General features: G+C 46.7%; 1 protein-coding gene across 2 annotated transcripts in view; it reads right to left on the bottom strand.

Moving 5' to 3' along the window:
- Window positions 1–19434, bottom strand: part of SH3BP2 (SH3 domain binding protein 2) — a 98410-nt gene that overhangs the window by 42740 nt on the left and 36236 nt on the right. Inside the window, exon 1 of one of the 2 annotated variants that reach the window (XM_083151570.1) lies at window positions 5853–6063. The exons of the other annotated variant lie outside the window; for it this stretch is intronic. Within the exon in view, the coding sequence (XP_083007696.1) occupies window positions 5853–5929 (77 nt within the window). The 5' untranslated portion in view covers window positions 5930–6063. Of the gene's footprint in view, window positions 1–5852; window positions 6064–19434 lie in introns of those variants that run through there. 2 annotated transcript variants of the gene reach the window in all.

Raw genomic sequence — 19434 nt, 5'->3', positions numbered from 1 at the left:
TCTGTCAAGAGTCCTGCCTATGTTCAGTCATGCGATACCACTTCTTCTCCAGTGCCAAATGTTACCAAGATTGAAACCATAATCCTTCCCTTAGATGCGGACTCCAATTCTGATTATAACTCTGAAATCGATGAAATGCCTTTAGTTGAGGGTACCTTTAGTTCAGACAATATTTTTGGTATTACTGTGTTTACTCCCAGGCAACCTGGGGGGAAGAAGAAGAAGAAGAAGAAGTCTTGTCGGAGACATTGAGTCTGTTTTTTCTTGGTTTCCCCTTGATCAAGCTGGGGTGTCCGGAGTCCACCTTTTTTAGGGGGGGATACTGTTACGATCCGCCTCCAGCGGATCGGTGTTATGTACTATTCACATTTTCTGTGTGTAGTTCATGTTCTCCCTGGGTTTATCTCAGCCTGTGTGTGTGTGTACTCGCTAGTGGCATCCAGTGGTCAGCCTGGGCCACTGCAGGTTACTTTCAGTACTGTGTGTTCTGGACTCAGGTGTCTTGATTAGGCTCCTAGCCTGCAGTGCACACCTTTAGGCTATGTGTAATCAGCACCTCATTGTGCTCTCTATATAAACCCTCTGGTTGTTCAGTCCCATGCCGGTTATAGCTTGTACCTCAGGGTCTCAAGTGTTCCTGGTTCCTGCTTACCCACTGCTCCTGGTTCCTGTGTCCAGTCATCCTGCATCCTGTCATTGATTCCCAGCTGTGTCCTCCATCCAGTCTCCTGTCCTCCCGGTGTCCGTGTGTCGTCCTTATCCGTCTCCCGGTCCCTGCAGCTCCTGTTGGTCTTTGTGGGATTCCTTCTCCAGATTTTGATATCCCTCGGTTCCAGATAAGTTGGGAAGATTCCCCCTCTTTGTCTCCGTACTAATCATTTGCTTATTGTGTCAGCATATAGTGTATTGTTACACCTGTCAGCGGTTCTTAGTGTGTCAGCATATCGTGTATTGTTACACCCGTCAGCAGTTCTTAGTGTGTCAGCATATCGTGTATTGTTACACCCGTCAGCAGTTCTTAGTGTGTCAGCATACTGTGTATGGTTACACCTGTTAAGCATTAGCACAGCGGGTTCCTGTTTAGAGTGCTATCCACTGGCACCCCTCTCCACAGGGCAGGGTGGTTCTCGCCTCTTTGTTTGTAGATAGGTTTCCCCTTGTTCATCACTGGCCTTGGCGTGTGTGTTGTCCTTACATAAGACCAGGTGGCATCGAGGTGGGAGCCTGACTAACGGGCTCCCACGAACGCGGCTATTATTGGTGAAGCCTAGCACCCCGCGCACACACACGTCAACTCCATCTGAGTACAACGGAGTCAGGTTGGCGAGGCTGCCCTGGTCCTGTCACTATCTCCTTCCAGCCAGTGTCACGTGGTGTCTCGCCAGACAGCGGGGCACAGGAGATCCTAACAGTCCCTTACTCCCCCCTCAGTACAAGCAGGCACTGTTCACCTCTGGCAACGGCAGGTCTCCTGATTGGCACTGCAGGCCCCTGTCACAGGCATCGCTTGGTCTCCTGCACATGCTCAATGTGCAGGAGACCATTTACTTCTGACTCTGGGGTGCACCTCCAACCTATAAATATAAAAGGATCCCCCTCTTTTTGAGAAAAGGAATCCTTTTAAAATTGTAATAGGATTTGGACTTATGTCAAATTACTCACTCCACTCACTAAACTTTTGACAATCAAGTCTGTATAGTGGAGTACCCAGTGCGGGACCCAAACAAAAAAAAGTCTCCTGCACATGCTCCCTGGTGCCGGATCTCTTGCTGCCTCCCCCCGACGTCGGGTTTCTTGCTGCCTCCCCCCCGGCGCTGGGTCACCTGCTGCCTCTTCCTGATACCAGGTCTCTTGCTGCCGCTACATGGGGCTCCTGCTGCCGCTTACCTCCTCTGAATTTTAATTGCACCAATGAAGGAGCACAGGGGATGGCGGTGCAGCCACTGACGAGCTACATTATAAAAAATGGTGTAGAGGAGGAACTGTTGAAACTTGGGGCCCCATAGAATCTCCTGCGCCCTCTGCAGTTACAACACTGAGGGGGGGCATTGGCGATTGTTCTTCCTAACGGGAGGAGGGGAGGAATTAGTGGGCAGAGGGAAATAAGTTCCACCACCTCTCCAGGATCACTTGTTATATACCACACCATGTCCTCCTGTGCTGACTTGCTTGGAGCAAACACCAGTATTACTGATTTACCCGCTACTCAGACTGGCAAGGGCCTATTTACTATGAAAAACCCAATTGTGATTTTCCATCACTGCAATAACAAATCTGGTCTGCATTTATGAAGTCTCTCCCCTCTGTTTGCCAGCTAGTATGGTTACGGTTTTTGCACACCTGCAATGCCTATAGTGTGTCTCAGTATAATAACAGATCATTTCAAAATGCTCTATTATTTGACTTAACAAGCAAAGTTATTTTTTTTAGGCACTTGTATTACTGCCTGGAAGACACTGTAACGTATAATTTCGTACGTACGTACATAGTTGCCTGGGAACTTACACCAGGCACGTGGCGCTGCTTGGCGTATTGAGATTACATGTATGTAGACTCATTGGAAGAATTAGTGACAGTTTCACAAGTGCTTCCCACTCATGTTATGCTGCCTATTATAGCACAAAGGATGAGTGGGAAGCAATTAAAATAAAACAAATAAAACATCAACAAAAAAATCCCCTAGATTAGCGGGCGTTTGGATCAGTGAGAAATGTCTGTCCAGGACATCTACTGTACATAAGTATAATTGAGCGATGGTTGTGTGTGTCATATCATCTTAAGGGTCAATTTAAGTTCGAAGATGGCTTTAGTCGGACAAGCCTTTAAGGGTGCTGTCATAAGGGTCCATGCTATTTCTGTTTTCATGCATTGTGATAGGTCATTGGAGAGCTTATGACTTTATGAATACAGCCAGGGCCACTGAAAGCGGCGCCGGGTCCCAGTAAAAAAAGTTAACTGGAGGAGTGGGGCCAATGGCAGGGTTCATGGCCATGCCCCTGTAAAAAAATTTTTTTTGCAGGGGGTGCGGTCCGTGTGCCGGCGCACTGGCTGCTGCTGACGCTGCCTCTCTCCCCAAATCAGCACACGGTACTGAGCATGTGCTGAGTGGGGGAGAGAGGCTGTGCTGCTGCGGCAGCCTCTGTTCCCTACATTCACTGACCAGTCTCTACAGCGGGGGAGGGGGCCGCGGGAATCTCCATCAGGCCCAGGAACAAAGTACCCGTTCCCCTCTCAATGGCACTGAATACAGCACAATAAACAGACTCCCTTAAGTGGACCCTTAACCCCTTGAGTGGTGGGTTTTCCTGGGGCAGGACAAACCTACCAGGACAGGTTTGTCCTGCCCCAGAAACACTCACCACAGAAGGGACAGCCGCTGGGGCCTTAAGACTAGTTGACTTATAACTAAACACCAACACAACACTGCAAGCAATTACAAAACACTGCAGTGCAAAGCAAAAGCAGCCAGATGAGGTCATTTCCAATAAGCAGTGACAAGTGGACAGTCTGAGGTGATTTTAATCTAATTGGCTTCAACTTATTAGTGCCGAAATAATCAAACACTCCCCAGTATTCCTCTAGAACACAGGTTCTCAAACACGTCCTCAGGACCCCACACAAGTCACCTTTTCCAGGTCACCTGAGGATTTTCAAAATGTGACAGTTGGTGATATACAGTGCACCTGCCAGGTGACCTGGAAACCATGACCTGTGTGGGGTCCTGAAGAACTAGTTTGAGAAGCACTGTTCTAGAACAAGGGAGGGCCAAATAGAGAGAGAAGCTATGAGTATAGGGTTTCAGTCCTCCCTCTGTGAAGGTATATAGAAAATGGATGATGACCATCTTTCTACTTGACCTTGGTGGAAGGCACTTCGGCTAGCTACTAGCTACCACAAGTTGTGACTTTACAGCTGTTGCTTAATCACAATGTGGCCGAAGCATACGGGTGAAAGGCACTAGTAAGCAAGTTAATACTCAGTTGGATAAGGGTGCATGCATGTTGTGAGCATGACCAATGGCTCCCTGTGCTCTTCAGGGTCCAGGTTCCTCCAAGGTGGATGCATTGGCACTGGCCAACACTTTATTCTGTGCATGTGCCCGAGAAGCACTGTGCCTGGATCCCGAGGATTACTTCTGAAGATACAGATTTTAATTGAGTTTGAAGAGATGCGATTTTCAATTAGTTATCAGGAAGCTGGCTAGCCCGGCTTGGGCCTGTCAGGGGTGAACCGACATCAACAATTTCACCTGAAACAGGCGGACATGTTCAGATGGCGGTTATTACCCTGTTATTATATAGTAGCCCTGCCCACCAGAATGCAACAGCTGAGCTGAAAACATTGTTCGAACAGCATAATCTTTTAAACCTGGGACTGTCCCTTAGAAATAGGGGCAGGTGGCAACAAAATAAGCCGTTCTAAGGGAATGTACTACACAATACCAAACAGAATGGCACAGATGTTCCCAGCATGCATCATCATGTCACAAGGTAGGCACATTGCATTGTCTATAGGCAACAGGTACACTATATGACATATATTCCTATGCAGTATTGAGCAGGCAAGTGCTCTATGTATTTTGTCATATACAGTATCGTCTGCAGAGATCTCCACAGGTCCAGATATTCAGCGTAGTTAAATGTTCTGTAAGCTCATGTCTATGCAACAGATTTAAGTGCTACTAATTAAGGTGCTCGCACTGGATCCAATCTGATGTCAAACATCTCGGATTTGGGCCAATTTCACCCAATATATCGTCCAAGTACAAAATAGAAAATTTGACTATTACAAAATGTTGCACATTTCAATAAAACAAAGCACAGCTTGTAGCTGCAATTAAAGAGATTACAGCCAGCTACTGATGTGCCGGAACCGGAGGCATCACAAAGGTATGAGGCAGGTGAGGAGCAGCGGTACAGTACAGAGGTGGCCCAAACTGTAACAGGTACTTTATCAAGAGAATGAAGGAAAAACACAAAACTCAATTAATACAAGAGTCATGCTGAGGACTCTTTATTAAACAGGCAATTGTATAATCTGTTATGAATCACCCCTAGATCATAGTTTGTCAGAGTCCATCTATCCCCCCCCGGTACGGTGACCCTGCTCCATATTAAAGCTGTATATAAAAACACACACATGCACACAAAATAGACCATGCAAACCATTATCTAAAATACATAATAAAGAAATATACTGGAACCAATCACAGTGCTGCGACATTCTGCAAGCAATTCAGTTAGGCTCGATATGCCACCATGCCTTGCTGCGCCACTTTGTTCCGCGCATAATCGACAGTCATAGTAGTGATGTGCCATTCCCCAGACTGAATTTCCCCCTAATGGTTTACCAACTGATCCATTGAAGTTCCATCCTCTTGATCAATATAATGATAATTTCTGAAGGTGGACCTCAGAGGACTGGCACTTTTTTCCAACATTACCAATTATGCCAAAGTGTGGCCAAAGAAGTCCTCGAGATCTACCAATGGTCCACATTTCCCAATCCCCTAGCTGGTGTACGGCTGTAGTCATAACTAGCTGTCACATTTCCCAGACTCCCTAGCTGGTGCACAGCTGTAGTCATTGCTAACTGTCACATTTTCAAACATGCTGCATTCATTCCTACTTTAGATCCACGGGTTGACTGATATACATGAACTGTTGGTAGATCTTCAGGACAGGTTTGGCTATTCCTAAACTATGCCATGGTAAACAGCCAGTGAGTGGGCCAGTGCACAGTCTGCGATGACTTCCTTAATGGGGACCAGTAAAAGCTACATCTAGATATCACCTACAGAGCACACACATATATATGGTACATTCTACAACGATCTGCAGTTAGCTACAAACCTGATGTCCACCCGACACATGGTTCTCCTTTCAGCAGAGACAGCCAGAGACTTGGATCTCTTTACAGAGGTTGCCATCAGAATGCAGCCTCGACTCCGGAGAGGAGTCTCATGCTGCAGAGACGGAGCAGGAATGATGAAGGAGTACGACGTCTGGCTTTCACCGAATGCTGACAGCGTCTGGTCAAGTCACACACACACACACACACACAAGAAAGCTTCCTGTGACAGGTTTCCTTTGGTAAAACTAGCTTCCTCTTTCCTGGGGGACTAACACCAAGCTATATTATATCTCTACAGGCTTCCTGCTCGACTAACCCAACGTCAAAGCAGTAACCTGAGATATCCCCGACTATATTAAATAATATCAGAGGGAAATTCCATACCAAGGTTTTATTTGTTTGTGTAGCTTCATTATTTATAAAATGCGGAACATCCATACACTTTGTGGGTATATATAAACAGCTGGCTTCTTTGTTCATGAAAGGTTTCCCAATTATTATTATTTTTTATGGCCAGCCCGCTGCACCGGTTTGTTTTGCTTGCCTACTCGCTTGGCAGTCACACAGGGTTGCAAAACGACAAACTCCTCGGAGGCTTCCGCCATCCGTATAAACACCACAACACCCCAGGCAGTCCAACTGCGCAAACATAACAAGACAGCTGGTGGCATCTTTTGGTCCTAGTGTGGTTCTCACAGCCGCCTGGCTTTAGCAGGTATGCCCTCATACCTGCCTGCTGCCATCCTGGAGCAAGTTCTACACTGGCGGTGCCACAATCCTGCTGCAGAATCAACTTTAGCAGATGGTCCTGTCACTTGCGTTATCTTCTTGGGCACCTTGAAGCCTTCTTCACAGCCAGTGAACCTCTCTCCTTGAAGTTGTTGATGATCTGATAAATGGTTGATTGAGGTGTAATCGTATTAGCAGCAATAACCTTGCCTGTAAAGCCCTTTTTGTGCAAAGAAATGATGACTGCACCTGTTTTCTTGCAGGTAACCATAGCTAACAGAGGAAGAACAAATGATTTCAAGCATAACCGTCCTTTTAAGGGCTATTTCACACGCTCCGGCTCCTGCCGGGTGGCGAAACCCCGCACGGCCAAATGCCAAACCGCACACAGTAGTTGTCAATGGACACGATTGTGTCCATTCACACGGGACGGCCACGGCCCGGCCGCCCGGTTGCTGTTTGATCACACCACTAGATGGGACGGCTGCCGGGATGTGGCCATCCCCACCATTGTAAACTGCTGTGTGCAGGTCCTGGTCGTGTCGGGTTTCGCCGCCCGGCAGGAGCCGGAGCGTGTGAAATAGCCCTAAAGCTTCAGGTCTGTTATTCTAATTCAATCAGCATGACAGAGTGATCTCCAGCCTTGTCTTCTCCAACACTCTCAGCGTTGTTAAAGAGAGACTCACTGACATGATGTCAGCTGGTGTTTTTATGGCAAGGCTGAAATGCAGTGGAAATGTTGTTTATGGGATTAAGTTCATTGTCATGGTAAAGAGGAACTGTACAATGAATTGCAAATCATTTCATCACTCATGACATTATGCAGTATATGCCAATTGCCATAACAAAAATTGCCATAATAAAGTCAGGCTTTGTAAAAACCAATACTTGTGTCCAGGGCCGGATTATAATGGAGGCACAAGGGGTCAGTGCCCCTGGGCCCCCCTCTAGCTAGGGGCCCCCTGTGGTTGGCATGTATTTAAAAAAAAAATATATATTATTTTTTTTAGCTAAAGGTTTTGTGCATGGGAGTGGGGTAGTGCTGCAGCTTCACCTATCTGCCAATGTGACAATGATTAATGGTGCTGAGCATTGGGAGCCAAGGCACACTGATTGCACAAGTGTGCAATGCATTACTGAGAGTTGACTAAGTCCCATGACACTTTAAACCAGAGGGCAGAGGATGAGAGGTTTGTGCTGAGCTCTGATTGGTGGAGCTCATTACATGCTTCTCAGGTCCATGGAGAACAGCAGCAGCAGCTTAGTCATGGGAGGGTTTTTAATCAGAGGCAGCACTAGGACTGTGAGGTCTCCTACAGAGTAAGGGGCAGAGGGACAAACACAGGCTTTTCATGTGGTATGTATGTATGTATGTATGTATGTGTGTGTGTGTGTGTGTCATATATATATATATATATATATATATATCTCCCCTGCAGTTAACCATTAACCAAGTTTATATTGCCTTTACTCTGTTTTTTGACAGTATAATATTCTCCCATGCAGTTTGCGGCCAGTAATGACAAGTGCAAGGGGGCCCCCCTGTCTAAAGTACCCTGGGCCCCCCGAAGGCTTAATCTGGCACTGCTTGTGTCTCAAAACTGTTGGCCATGGCTGTACAGCAGGGGTGGCCAAACCTGTCCTCAAGATAAATCCCACAGTTCATGTATGTCAGGCAACCTGTGGATCTATAGTAGTAGGAATGAATGCAGCATGTCTTAAAATGTGACAGTTAGTAATGACTACAGCTGTGCACCAGCTAGGTGATTTGGGTCATGTGACAGTTAGTAATGACTACAGCTGTGCACCAGCTAGGTGATATGGAACGTGTGACAGTTAGTAATGACTACAGCTGTGCACCAGCTAGGTGATTTGGGTCATGTGACAGTTAGTAATGACTACAGCTGTGCACCAGCTAGGGGATTTGGGTCATGTGACAGTTAGTAATGACTACAGCTGTGCACCAGCTAGGTGATATGGAACGTGTGACAGTTAGTAATGACTACAGCTGTGCACCTGCTAGGTGATTTGGGTCATGTGACAGTTAGTAATGACTACAGCTGTGCACCAGCTAGGGTATTTGGGTCATGTGACAGTTAGTAATGACTACAGCTGTGCGCCAGCTAGGGGATTTGGGTCATGTGACAGTTAGTAATGACTACAGCTGTGCACCAGCTAGGTGATATGGAACGTGTGACAGTTAGTAATGACTACAGCTGTGCACCAGCTAGGTGATTTGGGTCATGTGATAGTTAGTAATGACTACAGCTGTGCACCAGCTAGGGGATTTGGGTCATGTGACAGTTAGTAATGACTACAGCTGTGCACCAGCTAGGTGATATGGAACGTGTGACAGTTAGTAATGACTACAGCTGTGCACCAGCTAGGTGATTTGGGTCATGTGACAGTTAGTAATGACTACAGCTGTGCACCAGCTAGGGCATTTGGGTCATGTGACAGTTAGTAATGACTACAGCTGTGCACCAGCTAGGTGATATGGAACGTGTGACAGTTAGTAATGACTACAGCTGTGCACCTGCTAGGTGATTTGGGTCATGTGACAGTTAGTAATGACTACAGCTGTGCACCAGCTAGGGTATTTGGGTCATGTGACAGTTAGTAATGACTACAGCTATGCGCCAGCTAGGGGATTTGAGTCATGTGACAGTTAGTAATGACTACAGCTGTGCACCAGCTAGGTGATTTGAGTCATGTGACAGTTAGTAATGACTACAGCTGTGCACCAGCTAGGTGATTTGGGTCATGTGACAGTTAGTAATGACTACAGCTGTGCACCAGCTAGGGGATTTGGGTCATGTGACAGTTAGTAATGAGTACAGCTGTGCACCAGCTAGGGGATTTGGGTCATGTGACAGTTAGTAATGACTACAGCTGTGCACCAGCTAGGGGATTTGGGTCATGTGACAGTTAGTAATGAGTACAGCTGTGCACCAGCTAGGGGATTTGGGTCATGTGACAGTTAATAATGAGTACAGCTGTGCACCAGCTAGGGGATTTGGGTCATGTGACAGTTAGTAATGACTACAGCTGTGCACCAGCTAGGTAACCTGGAAAACGTGGACCGTTGGTAGATCTCGAGGACCGTTTGGCCACTCCTGCTGTACAGTAATTTCATTAGCAGAGATTAGAGGGATTTGCATTATAAAGCCACCAGAGGTCTGGGGTCTGTATCATAATGCCACTAAATATTAGAAAAGGGGTCTGCATTATACAGCTGCCATGGTTTTGGTTGATAGATCTACAGTGCAGGGCCGGATTGAGGGGGGGCTCAGTACCACTGGGTACTGTGTACTTGCATCACATGCCGGTTTATGATTCCGGACTCTACCTTCAATCATCCTCAAACAGGCAGATCAATACAACTTAGGCATACCTTGACGTGTAACACTCCTTTAACTGTATACCAGATGTGCCCGTGTGGGCTTTTGTATATTGGGAAGACTGAGCGCCCCCTTCAAAGAGAGGATGACCACACATCAGTTGTCTATCAGTAATGCCCTGACGAGTCTGTCTAGTGAACAGCCGGTCTCCCGTCATTTTGTAAATGCTAAACATGGTCTGTCGTCCCTGAAATATAGGATGATAGACCATGTCCTTTTATCTCCACGAGGCCTGCAGCTATTGCGGTGTGAGGCAAGGTGGATTGCCAAATTGGGCACTCTGTCTCCCCATGGCCGTAACGAACAATCTGGTATTTCTGCTTTATTGTAAAACTATTTTTGTCTGCTATAACTATTTCTAAATTGTATCCTTTTTATCTGTACTGTTTTTGTGTTTATATTTAATATTTTAGGCTACTCGTTTTGTATATTTTTGATGTACGGTATATATTATTTTCTGTACGGTTTCTATGATGATGGTGGCACATCCGACCATCTCTGTGATTGGCCGTGAGGCCTGCACGGTGTGATGTCGTCCTGTGCGCCATAGAGTGGACGGGCCGTCCCGACACCTGGGTAAGCTGTTTGTATATGTTTTGAGCCTGAAGAAAATGCGTGTGCATTGAAACGTTGCTTAATAAAAAGAAAATGAAATGTAGAAAAGTGCACCAGTGAGCGTACAGATGGAGGGCCTCCCGTTCAGTGGGGGTCTGGAGGTCGACTCAACAACCGCCAGCTGCCAGAAAGGGGACGCGCGCATGAGGCGCTAGTGCATCCCCTTCCGCCAAAGCTCCCTTTTGGTCCCCACTGCCACCTCCCTGCACCGGCCCAACCCTGCCAGTCTCCCTGAAGCGGAGACAGGCAGGGTTCCCATCCCCCGACACCGAAAAACTTTGCCAAAGCACAATCACAGCGAAACATCAGAAGCATGGAGATGACATCAGAACAAACACGCAGTCAGCCGCAGTCTGTGAGCGGTATCCAGCACGCTGGCAGCCACTCGCGGGGGGGGGGGGGGGATGAGTATGGATGAATCGGACCCATGAACAGACGTCGCTACGTCAGAATGAAGATTGGGGTACCTGGAGTGTATGAGAAAGCTATGATCACAGAATGGTTAATTAAAAATGCACCCAAATATATACATACAGTACAGGTTACCACCGCACTCGCTATTCCTACTAATGGGGTGCAAACAGCACTCGTCATTCCCAGGTTGGGGTGCAGTGGCTTGTGACCACATGCTCTAATAAATACAAATACATGTACGTGTGAGCGAAGGCCGACACATGCACTAACTCAGGGGTGTCAAACTCAAATTCATCGGGGGCCGCATCAGCAGTTTGGTCACCCTCAAAGGGCCGGTTGTATCTGTAGGACTATGTGTCCACTCTTTATTATCATAAATTATTGTTACTGCATTCAATTATTACTGTTTTTTGTAATAATGTAAGTAATAACTAGCAGGGAGATTGGCTGGGGGCCTGGGACAGGGCACAGTGACGTGACGTCAGATCGCCCAGCAGGTGACCTGGGCCTCTGGGTTCGCAGGACTCTCGCTAGAGTTCTGGACTGGTGGTGACAGTGGGACAGATAATGATAATGACCCTGGACACAGGCAGCCGCACTGCAGATTTGTGCTGCTGGCCTGGCTCTCTGCCTGCCCGGCCACGGACTCTGGACTGGACAGACTGGTCTGGACAACAAGAGACAACACAACTGTGCCCACCCCACTGCCGAACTTACAGTAAATATACTGAACCAACTTATGCCACTGCTGCGCAGCGCGGCACCACAGGCAGGAGGCAGCTCACTGCCGGGCTGGCGTCCAAGTCCGACAGGCAGCCGCAGCAGCATGCACGTCACGGTGTCACTGGCACCGCTGTCAGGCGGGTGTGTGTCACACATGGCAGCGCCGTAGCCATGAGGATCCGGGGAGGAGTCGGGCACGTCACACAGTGACACTAACAAGTCTGTGTCCACTGTCCTGCCTCCCTCCTCCTCCCAGCGAGCGCCGCGGCGGAGTGACTGTGTCACCCGGCTTCCTCACGTTGTTAGGTATGTCTCTCAGTCTAGAGTCGTCATGTGAGTGTCACTGAATGTGATGTGACACTCACACTGTGATGGCTTCCCGCAGTAATGTAATCGGCGCCAGGCGGGGGTGGGTGGCGGCGGCTGCGCGGGCCACATGACGAGGTCTGGCGGGCCGGATTTGGCCCGCGGGCCTTGTGTTTGACACCCGTGCACTAACTAGAGAGGCTTCGTAAAGCTTTCAGCATTCACTTAGTTGTACAGTTCTGCAAGCGTGCCATTACTTGCCTGTGATTGACAGCTCTGTTTGCAGAAGTGACATGAATTCGGAGTTACGTGATACAATCCTGTCTTTGGGAAATAATCTGCTGTACCAAATTTCGAGGAAGTAAGTGACAGGTGAGAATGAAATAAGCTAATTGTGTTTCACTTTACACTTGAGACAGAAGAAACGATCCTCATACCGTTAGTGATTTGCCTTCATGTCCTGCTACACATTCCATCATCAAAATGATTAAGAAGCAGGTGGACTAGTGGTCATTAGGGATGGCCATCGATGCTGGCGATTCTGCAACCAGCCATCGATAGTTACAAACTATGCGATGGACAACCATCAATTTTCATCGGCCATCCCTAGTGGTTATATGAAGCAGAGCTTTGATAGCTAGTCTGCTACCTTGTGATTGCCTCTATGTTTGTTCATGTGTGAGAGAGAAAGAGATGTAGTTTCACTTGCTTCCAACTGATGGCAGTGTTACAGAGACACACACAAAAGGACACTAGACATATATAGTTACATAGTTACATAGTAGTTAAGGCTGAATAAAGACTTGCGTCCATCGAGTTCAACCTTGGTTACTGTGTATGATCTATTAGCAGTTTGGATGGTGTAATGTTTGGACAGAGCACTGAGGTCATGGGTTCGATTCCCACCATGGCCCTAACTGTGTGGAGTTTGTATATTCTCCCCGTGCTTGTGTGGGTTTCCTCCGGATACTCCAGTTTCCTCCCACAATCCAAAAATATACTGATAGGCTAATTGGCTCCTAACAAAAATGAACCCTAGAATGTCTGTGTGCGCGTGTACATGTGGTAGGGAATATAGGTTGTAAACTCCACTGGGGCAGGGACTGATGTGAATGTTCAAATATTCTCTGTAAAGTGCTGCGGAATATGTGTGCGCTATATAAGACTCTGTTAATAAATAATAATAATATTAGCTACATCCCTTATTATATGGAGTGTATTCTGATATCTTTAAAGGCAGATTATGATTGTGGTTTGTAACCCTGGAAGTCTTTACCCAATAGATGTTTGTCCAACCTTATTTTAAACGTATTTATTGTGTCTGTGACACCAACTCTCCAGTGAGAGAGTTCTACAATTTGGCTGCCCTGTCCGTAAAAAAAAAAAAAATTCTTTCTAAGGGAAATAAATCTTCTTTCCTCTAGTCTAAACTCATGCCCACGTGTCCTAGAGTCCTTCCTAACAGAAAAAAGGGCGTCTGACAGTTCCTTATATTGGCCCCTGATATTTTTGTACATGTTAAGCATGTCCCCCCTTAAACGTCTCTTCTCTAGCGTAAACAATCCCAATTTGTTCAATCTGTCCCCATAACTTAAATTCTCCATTCCTTTTATTAGCTTTATTGCTTCATTGGACTTTTTCCAATTCTATGATGTCCTTTTTATAGTGCGGGGGCCTAGAATTGTACTCTGTATTCTAGATGCTCGTACAGTGTCATAATTACATTTGCGTCCCTAGTCTCCAGGCCCCTTCTTATACAGGCTAGTATCCTGTTGGCCTTATTTGTTGCTACATGACACTGAGCACAACACCCAAGTTTGTTATCACTCCTAGATCCTTTTCACGTTCTGATTTACCTAATGGTTATATCTAGCGCATTGGTTATTTCTCCCAAGGTGCATGACCTTGCATTTATCCACATTGAACATAATTTTCCACTTTTTTGCCTACTCTTCTAGTTTATTAGGATCGCTCTGAAGCGTGGAGACATCCTCGATCAAAGATGGAAACTTTGCTGAGTATACCCACCCCGATACTGTTAATAAATATATTGAATACTAGGGGCCCTAGCACCGACCACTGTGGCACTCCACTTAGTACCGGTATCATACTTGATACTGCACTGTTAACAACCACTCTCTGTTCTCAATTCTGCAGCCAGTTTCCTACCCAGCTACACATTTTTACACTTAGGGCGGGATGTATCAATATTCGTGGGTGTTACCTGTTTTTTTTCGTGCCTGTATCGCATCCGTTTTGCGGGACTTTCCGCTTTATGTATTATTTTTTTCTGGGCTGCGTATACTGTGCCCTCCTCCGATATTTTTTCGAGTTTTTTTTTTTTGTGTCTGTTCTCCCTCGGAGGGGGGAGGAGTGCAGGACTGCTGCCGGGAGCCTGAACGGGTAGTGAGGCGGCATGTTGCGAGTGGTAGGGAGTGTGGGACCGGCGCCGGGTGACAAGACAAGGGTCAGAGCAATCTCCTGCCGGCTGGAGGGAGGGAGGAGTGCAGGAGATTGCTCCGACCCCTGTCTTGTCACCCGGTGCCGGTCCCACACTCCCTACCACTCGCAACATGCCGCCTCACTACCCGTTCAGGCTCCCGGCAGCAGTCCTGCACTCCTCCCCCCTCCAGCCGGCAGGAGAATGCTCCGACCCGTCACCCGGCACCGGTCCCACACTCCCTACCTCTCGCAGCATGCCGCCTCACTACCCGCTCAGGCTCCCGGCAGCAGAGGTCTTTCATCCTGACCTCCTGCCCCTGGTCAGACACCCACATGTCAAAGAAGCTGTCCCTTGGCTCAGGCACCCGGGGGATGTGTTTTCCCCTCCACACCTCCAACTTACACCCAGGTCCCGCCTCCTCTCCAGACCAATACCGCCAGTCAAACTTGGCGAAACAACAAAGGGCATCACGAATATTAATACATATCACAGGACGTCAACTTACATTCAGACCAATGTAAGTATACTTCGCTGCGGGAACACTGCGAGACTTTCAAAATGCGGAAATGAAAAATGTGAAACATTATTGATACATCAGGAGGAAGGACAAAAGCCTCGAAAACGGGATGTCAGCGCAGCGGTAAGCGTTGATACATCCCGGCCTTAGTCCCAAATCCTCCATTTTATTTATCAACCTTTTATGTGGCACTGTATCAAAAGCCTTAGGAAAAAGTATATAAATGATATGTAATTGCAACTTAGATCAATTTAAATATATTGCATACTTGCTGGCAACGCGTTTCACATCTATATGTCCTGCCCCCTTGACAAGGGTAGTGGGTGGGATTTAGGAGGGCTCACTGCTATACTGGGAGTCAGGGACAACAGTAAAGTAACAAATATGCTAATCTTTATATCAGAGACAGTACTACAACCTTCAGAAGAAGTGGCCCTGGTGATACCTACTTATACTCTGCCCTGGCCCCTTCACTTGTCACTGGTCTTCTGAGTGTGAGTGTGGGACACCATGGGGATGGGACCCAAGTCTACAAACATGTTTTATAAGCAGCTGATAATTAGCCTTGGGGTATAAAACACAGCTATTGGATTACCCCCTTAGTATTTTATAGGCATAAGCACAAACGGTGTAACGGTTAGCATGAGGCCGTGGGCTCGATTCCCACCATGGTCCTAACTGTGTGGAGTTGCTATATTCTCCCCGTGCTTGGGTGGGTTTACTCCGGGTACGCTGGTTTCCTGGCAAAATCCAAAAATATACTGGTAGGTTAACTGGTTCCCGACAAAAATTAACCCTAGAATGTCTGTGTGTGCATGTACATGTGGTTGGGAATTTAGATTGTGAGCTCCACTGGAGCAGGGACTGATGTGAATGTTCAACTATACTCTGTAAAGCGCTGCGGAATATGTGTGCGCTATATAAATAACTTGGAATAAATAAATAAGAAACGGTGTCGACAAAGACACCCAACAAGTGAAAAAACTCACGTCTAAAGATAAATAAATATAAAATTATACAACAATCTCTATCGATATACAAATATTTAATTGAAATGATAATAACAAATATACATAATGCCTGGCCCTGGCTATTTCCATCCTAAGATTATGAAAGCCGTGATAGGATTGTGGTGGAAAAATCAGGCGCTCATCTCCAATAACTATATCCCACAGCTGTTATATTTTATCCCATTGTTATCTGGTTCTATAGAATCGTTGAATCGTGCCCATCCACGGTACAATTGCCGAATGCGATGAGATGCGCGCTCCCACACACATACCATCGCACAGCTCAATAAGTATGTGCTGCCCATACTTTTTGTACTAGATTGCATCTCATTGCATTACGAAACGTATGCGATGCGATCTAGTCCAAATTGCATACAATAATTGACCTTTGAAAAAGCAGAGAGCCCCTCATCGGATAGCTGAACCAGGACTTCATCCGCGTATGCGGAGCCCTCCATTGCCAGCATAAGGACATGAATTAGTCATCACCACTCCAAGGGTCGTATATCTACCTGCAATTAAGCGCAAGACTCTCTCCCGGAAATCGTGAGCGGTTTCATCATCAAGCTGTCCTATTGCATCTCCACGAACATCAGCCGTAAATGATGGCCATTATAGGAACAGGTTCCTGCACAGAGAGGATAACTAGGGCTGCCACTTCCCTCTATTCAAGGCCTTCTCCAAGTTTTACTATTATTTTTTTATTATAGGTTTCTTATTTGTAATTTATGCCTTTTTAACAGTAAAATGTGGTAGAATTCTGTAAATAAATTGGTATAATTTATTACACGATGTGTGTGAATCCTTCCTCAAAGCACAGCTTTCCCCCTTTTTCTTCAATAATTGTACCGTGTATGGGCACCTCTAAACATGTAACTCATCATAATTATCTATTGTTTTAAAAATCTATCCATCTATGGTTCTATCAACCCGTCACTACAGCATACCTCCCAACTTTTTAGACAAGGAGAGAGGGACATTAGGGGGTGTAGCTTAGTGACAAGGGGGCGTGGCCTGCAAAATGCGTTATACCCCTGAGGCTGCGTCCCCGTTTTTGCCGCTATGGGGGGCCTTGGCTAGCAGCGGATATGTAAGCTGCTGGCCAGCCCCCAGCCTCTCTGCTGCGGGAATAGATGCTGTGCGTATGACACCCCCCCCCCCCCCACCGCGGGACGCTGCCGGCTCTGGGCGGGACATGGGAACGTCCACAAACACCAGGACGTTGCCGCGGAAAGCGGGACAGTTGGGAGGTATGCTGTTGTATATATCCACTCATACGTGTCCACCAGTTTACAGGAAATGGTGTGAGCCTTTGTGGGGAGATTGTGTATTGTTCCTGACTGCTACATTCTAGAAACTGTATGACCAGATCTGCAGTGTTAAAGGCAGTGCTGTCATTGCTTCCTCTTTTCACATAAAATTTTAATGTTACACAATGGTATACAGTACAATACAAAGAAGCCCGGGCTTTTACTGTGAGGGCCCAGCCTTGAGTTTAAAAGAAGTGCTATGTTTAGTGCCTGCCTCATTCCCCATAACACATCCAGTTATCATCGGCAGCCTGATTCTAAGGGCAGTATTCAATGAGAAAGTTCTCCGTGTTTTATGGAGAATTTTTGCTTTTTTCGCCTTGGACGGAGCATTTTGCTCTCCAAAAGCGAGCAACCCTATTCAATGTGAAATATTCTCCGTCTTTCTAAGTGATTTTCTCCGTGTCTCTCCGTGTAGCAATTCTCCATCTTTTGATGAGGAGCTGGAATGTGAACTTTTAAACTAAAAGGTTTTTTTTTAATTTTGGTGTAAAAAAATCAGGGTTTTTTTCTGTGAATGGGGCATGTTATTTTTATTCATGTGCTTATAGCACATGAATATATATTTAATTTAAAAAAATATATATTTTTTAATTTTTTTTTTTTTACAAAGTGCAGCCAGCAGGGGGCCGGAGCGCTCGAGCCGCTCATTAGATATTCATATATTCACTGCACCCGATCGTTAGTATGCACGATCGGGTGCAGTGAATACTGGGTCCCCCGCTGGCTATAGGGGAGCCCCCCTCCCCACCACATTCCTCTGGAGCAGCCAGGGAGACTTTAATCTCTCTGGCTGCTTCCGTCCCCCGGCTCCCTGAAAGCTCCCTGCCGCGGACGCTCGTCCGCTGCAGGGGTTAAGACTCTCCGCAAGTGGCGGAGAGCATCAGCCACATTGAATAGTGGGTAAAGTGCCGTGACGGAGAATCTCCAAACATGGAGAATCTCCGCTAAAACACGGAGAGTGCATGGAGAGCGAAATAAAACGCTCTCCATGCACGGAGAACTTTCTCATTGAATACTGCCCTAAATATACTCTGCCCTAACATTAAAGGCGCCCATAGACGGTCCGTTCCTGGACCGTCCGTTTAGTACTATGCGATGCGCGCTCCTGCGCATCACATAGTACGGTACAAAAAGTATGTGCTGCACATACTTTTTGTACTAGCTAAACTTCGCATCGGATTGGATCGCAGTGCACACCGCATGCACTAGGCATGCGATCCGATGCGAAGCGTGCTAATTGAGACCCGAACGGATCCGTTTAACGGACCGTGTATGGGTCCCTTAAGGCATTGCTTATTTCTAAATTATTTCAAAAACAGGCGATATTCCATACCATGCACTAGGTTGTGGAGGGAGAATACAATAGTGCCCAGGGCATGGCGAGTGCAGCGAGTCATGCGAGGGGACGCGGAACACGTTGACATAGACACAGAAAAATGTGAAAAACCCATTTTCGACCTAGCGACCCTGTTGACATATTTCATGTGTCGACCTAATCCCTGTCGACCTTCAGTGGTGCACCAAATGTGTGTCGACCCTATGACCCATACCCGTGGATGATACCGTACACAACACTTTGAGAGTAATTCCCTGGAGGCTTTTTAATGCAAGTCCCTAAATCTCTACATGTACAGTAATGTATTTATTTATTTATTATTTATTACCAGGTATTTATATAGCACACACATATACCGCAGCGTTGTACAGAGAATATCTGAACACTCACATCAGTCCCTGCCCCAGTGGAGCTTACAATCTATATTCCCAACCACATGTACACGCACACACAGACATGGAGAAAAAGGAGAAAAACCACATGTCGACATTTTGACTATAGACCTTCCCCATGTCGATTTAATGCCCGTATCGACCTAATGACCCTATCTACATAACCCCATGTCGACCTTCAGTCATCTCGACCTTCATGCATGTTGACTTAGTGGTGTCGACCTAATGCTTGTCAACCTAGTTGCTGTCTATCCAATGATCCATATGGAGGGGTGAGTTAGTGTCGGGCTGGGGAAGAAAGTCTGGTTTAGGGACCAGAGGATGGATTTAGGATTAGGGGAAAGGGGCTTTGGAAGGGTTAGGCTGTGGGGGTGGGGGGGAG

This window comes from Crinia signifera, chromosome 1 (assembly GCF_055691185.1).
Source record: "Crinia signifera chromosome 1, ASM5569118v1, whole genome shotgun sequence".
NCBI classification, from domain to species: Eukaryota; Metazoa; Chordata; class Amphibia; order Anura; family Myobatrachidae; genus Crinia; species Crinia signifera.
The sequence above is the reverse complement of the archived record's forward strand: the minus strand, read 5'-3'. Positions and strand labels throughout refer to the sequence as shown.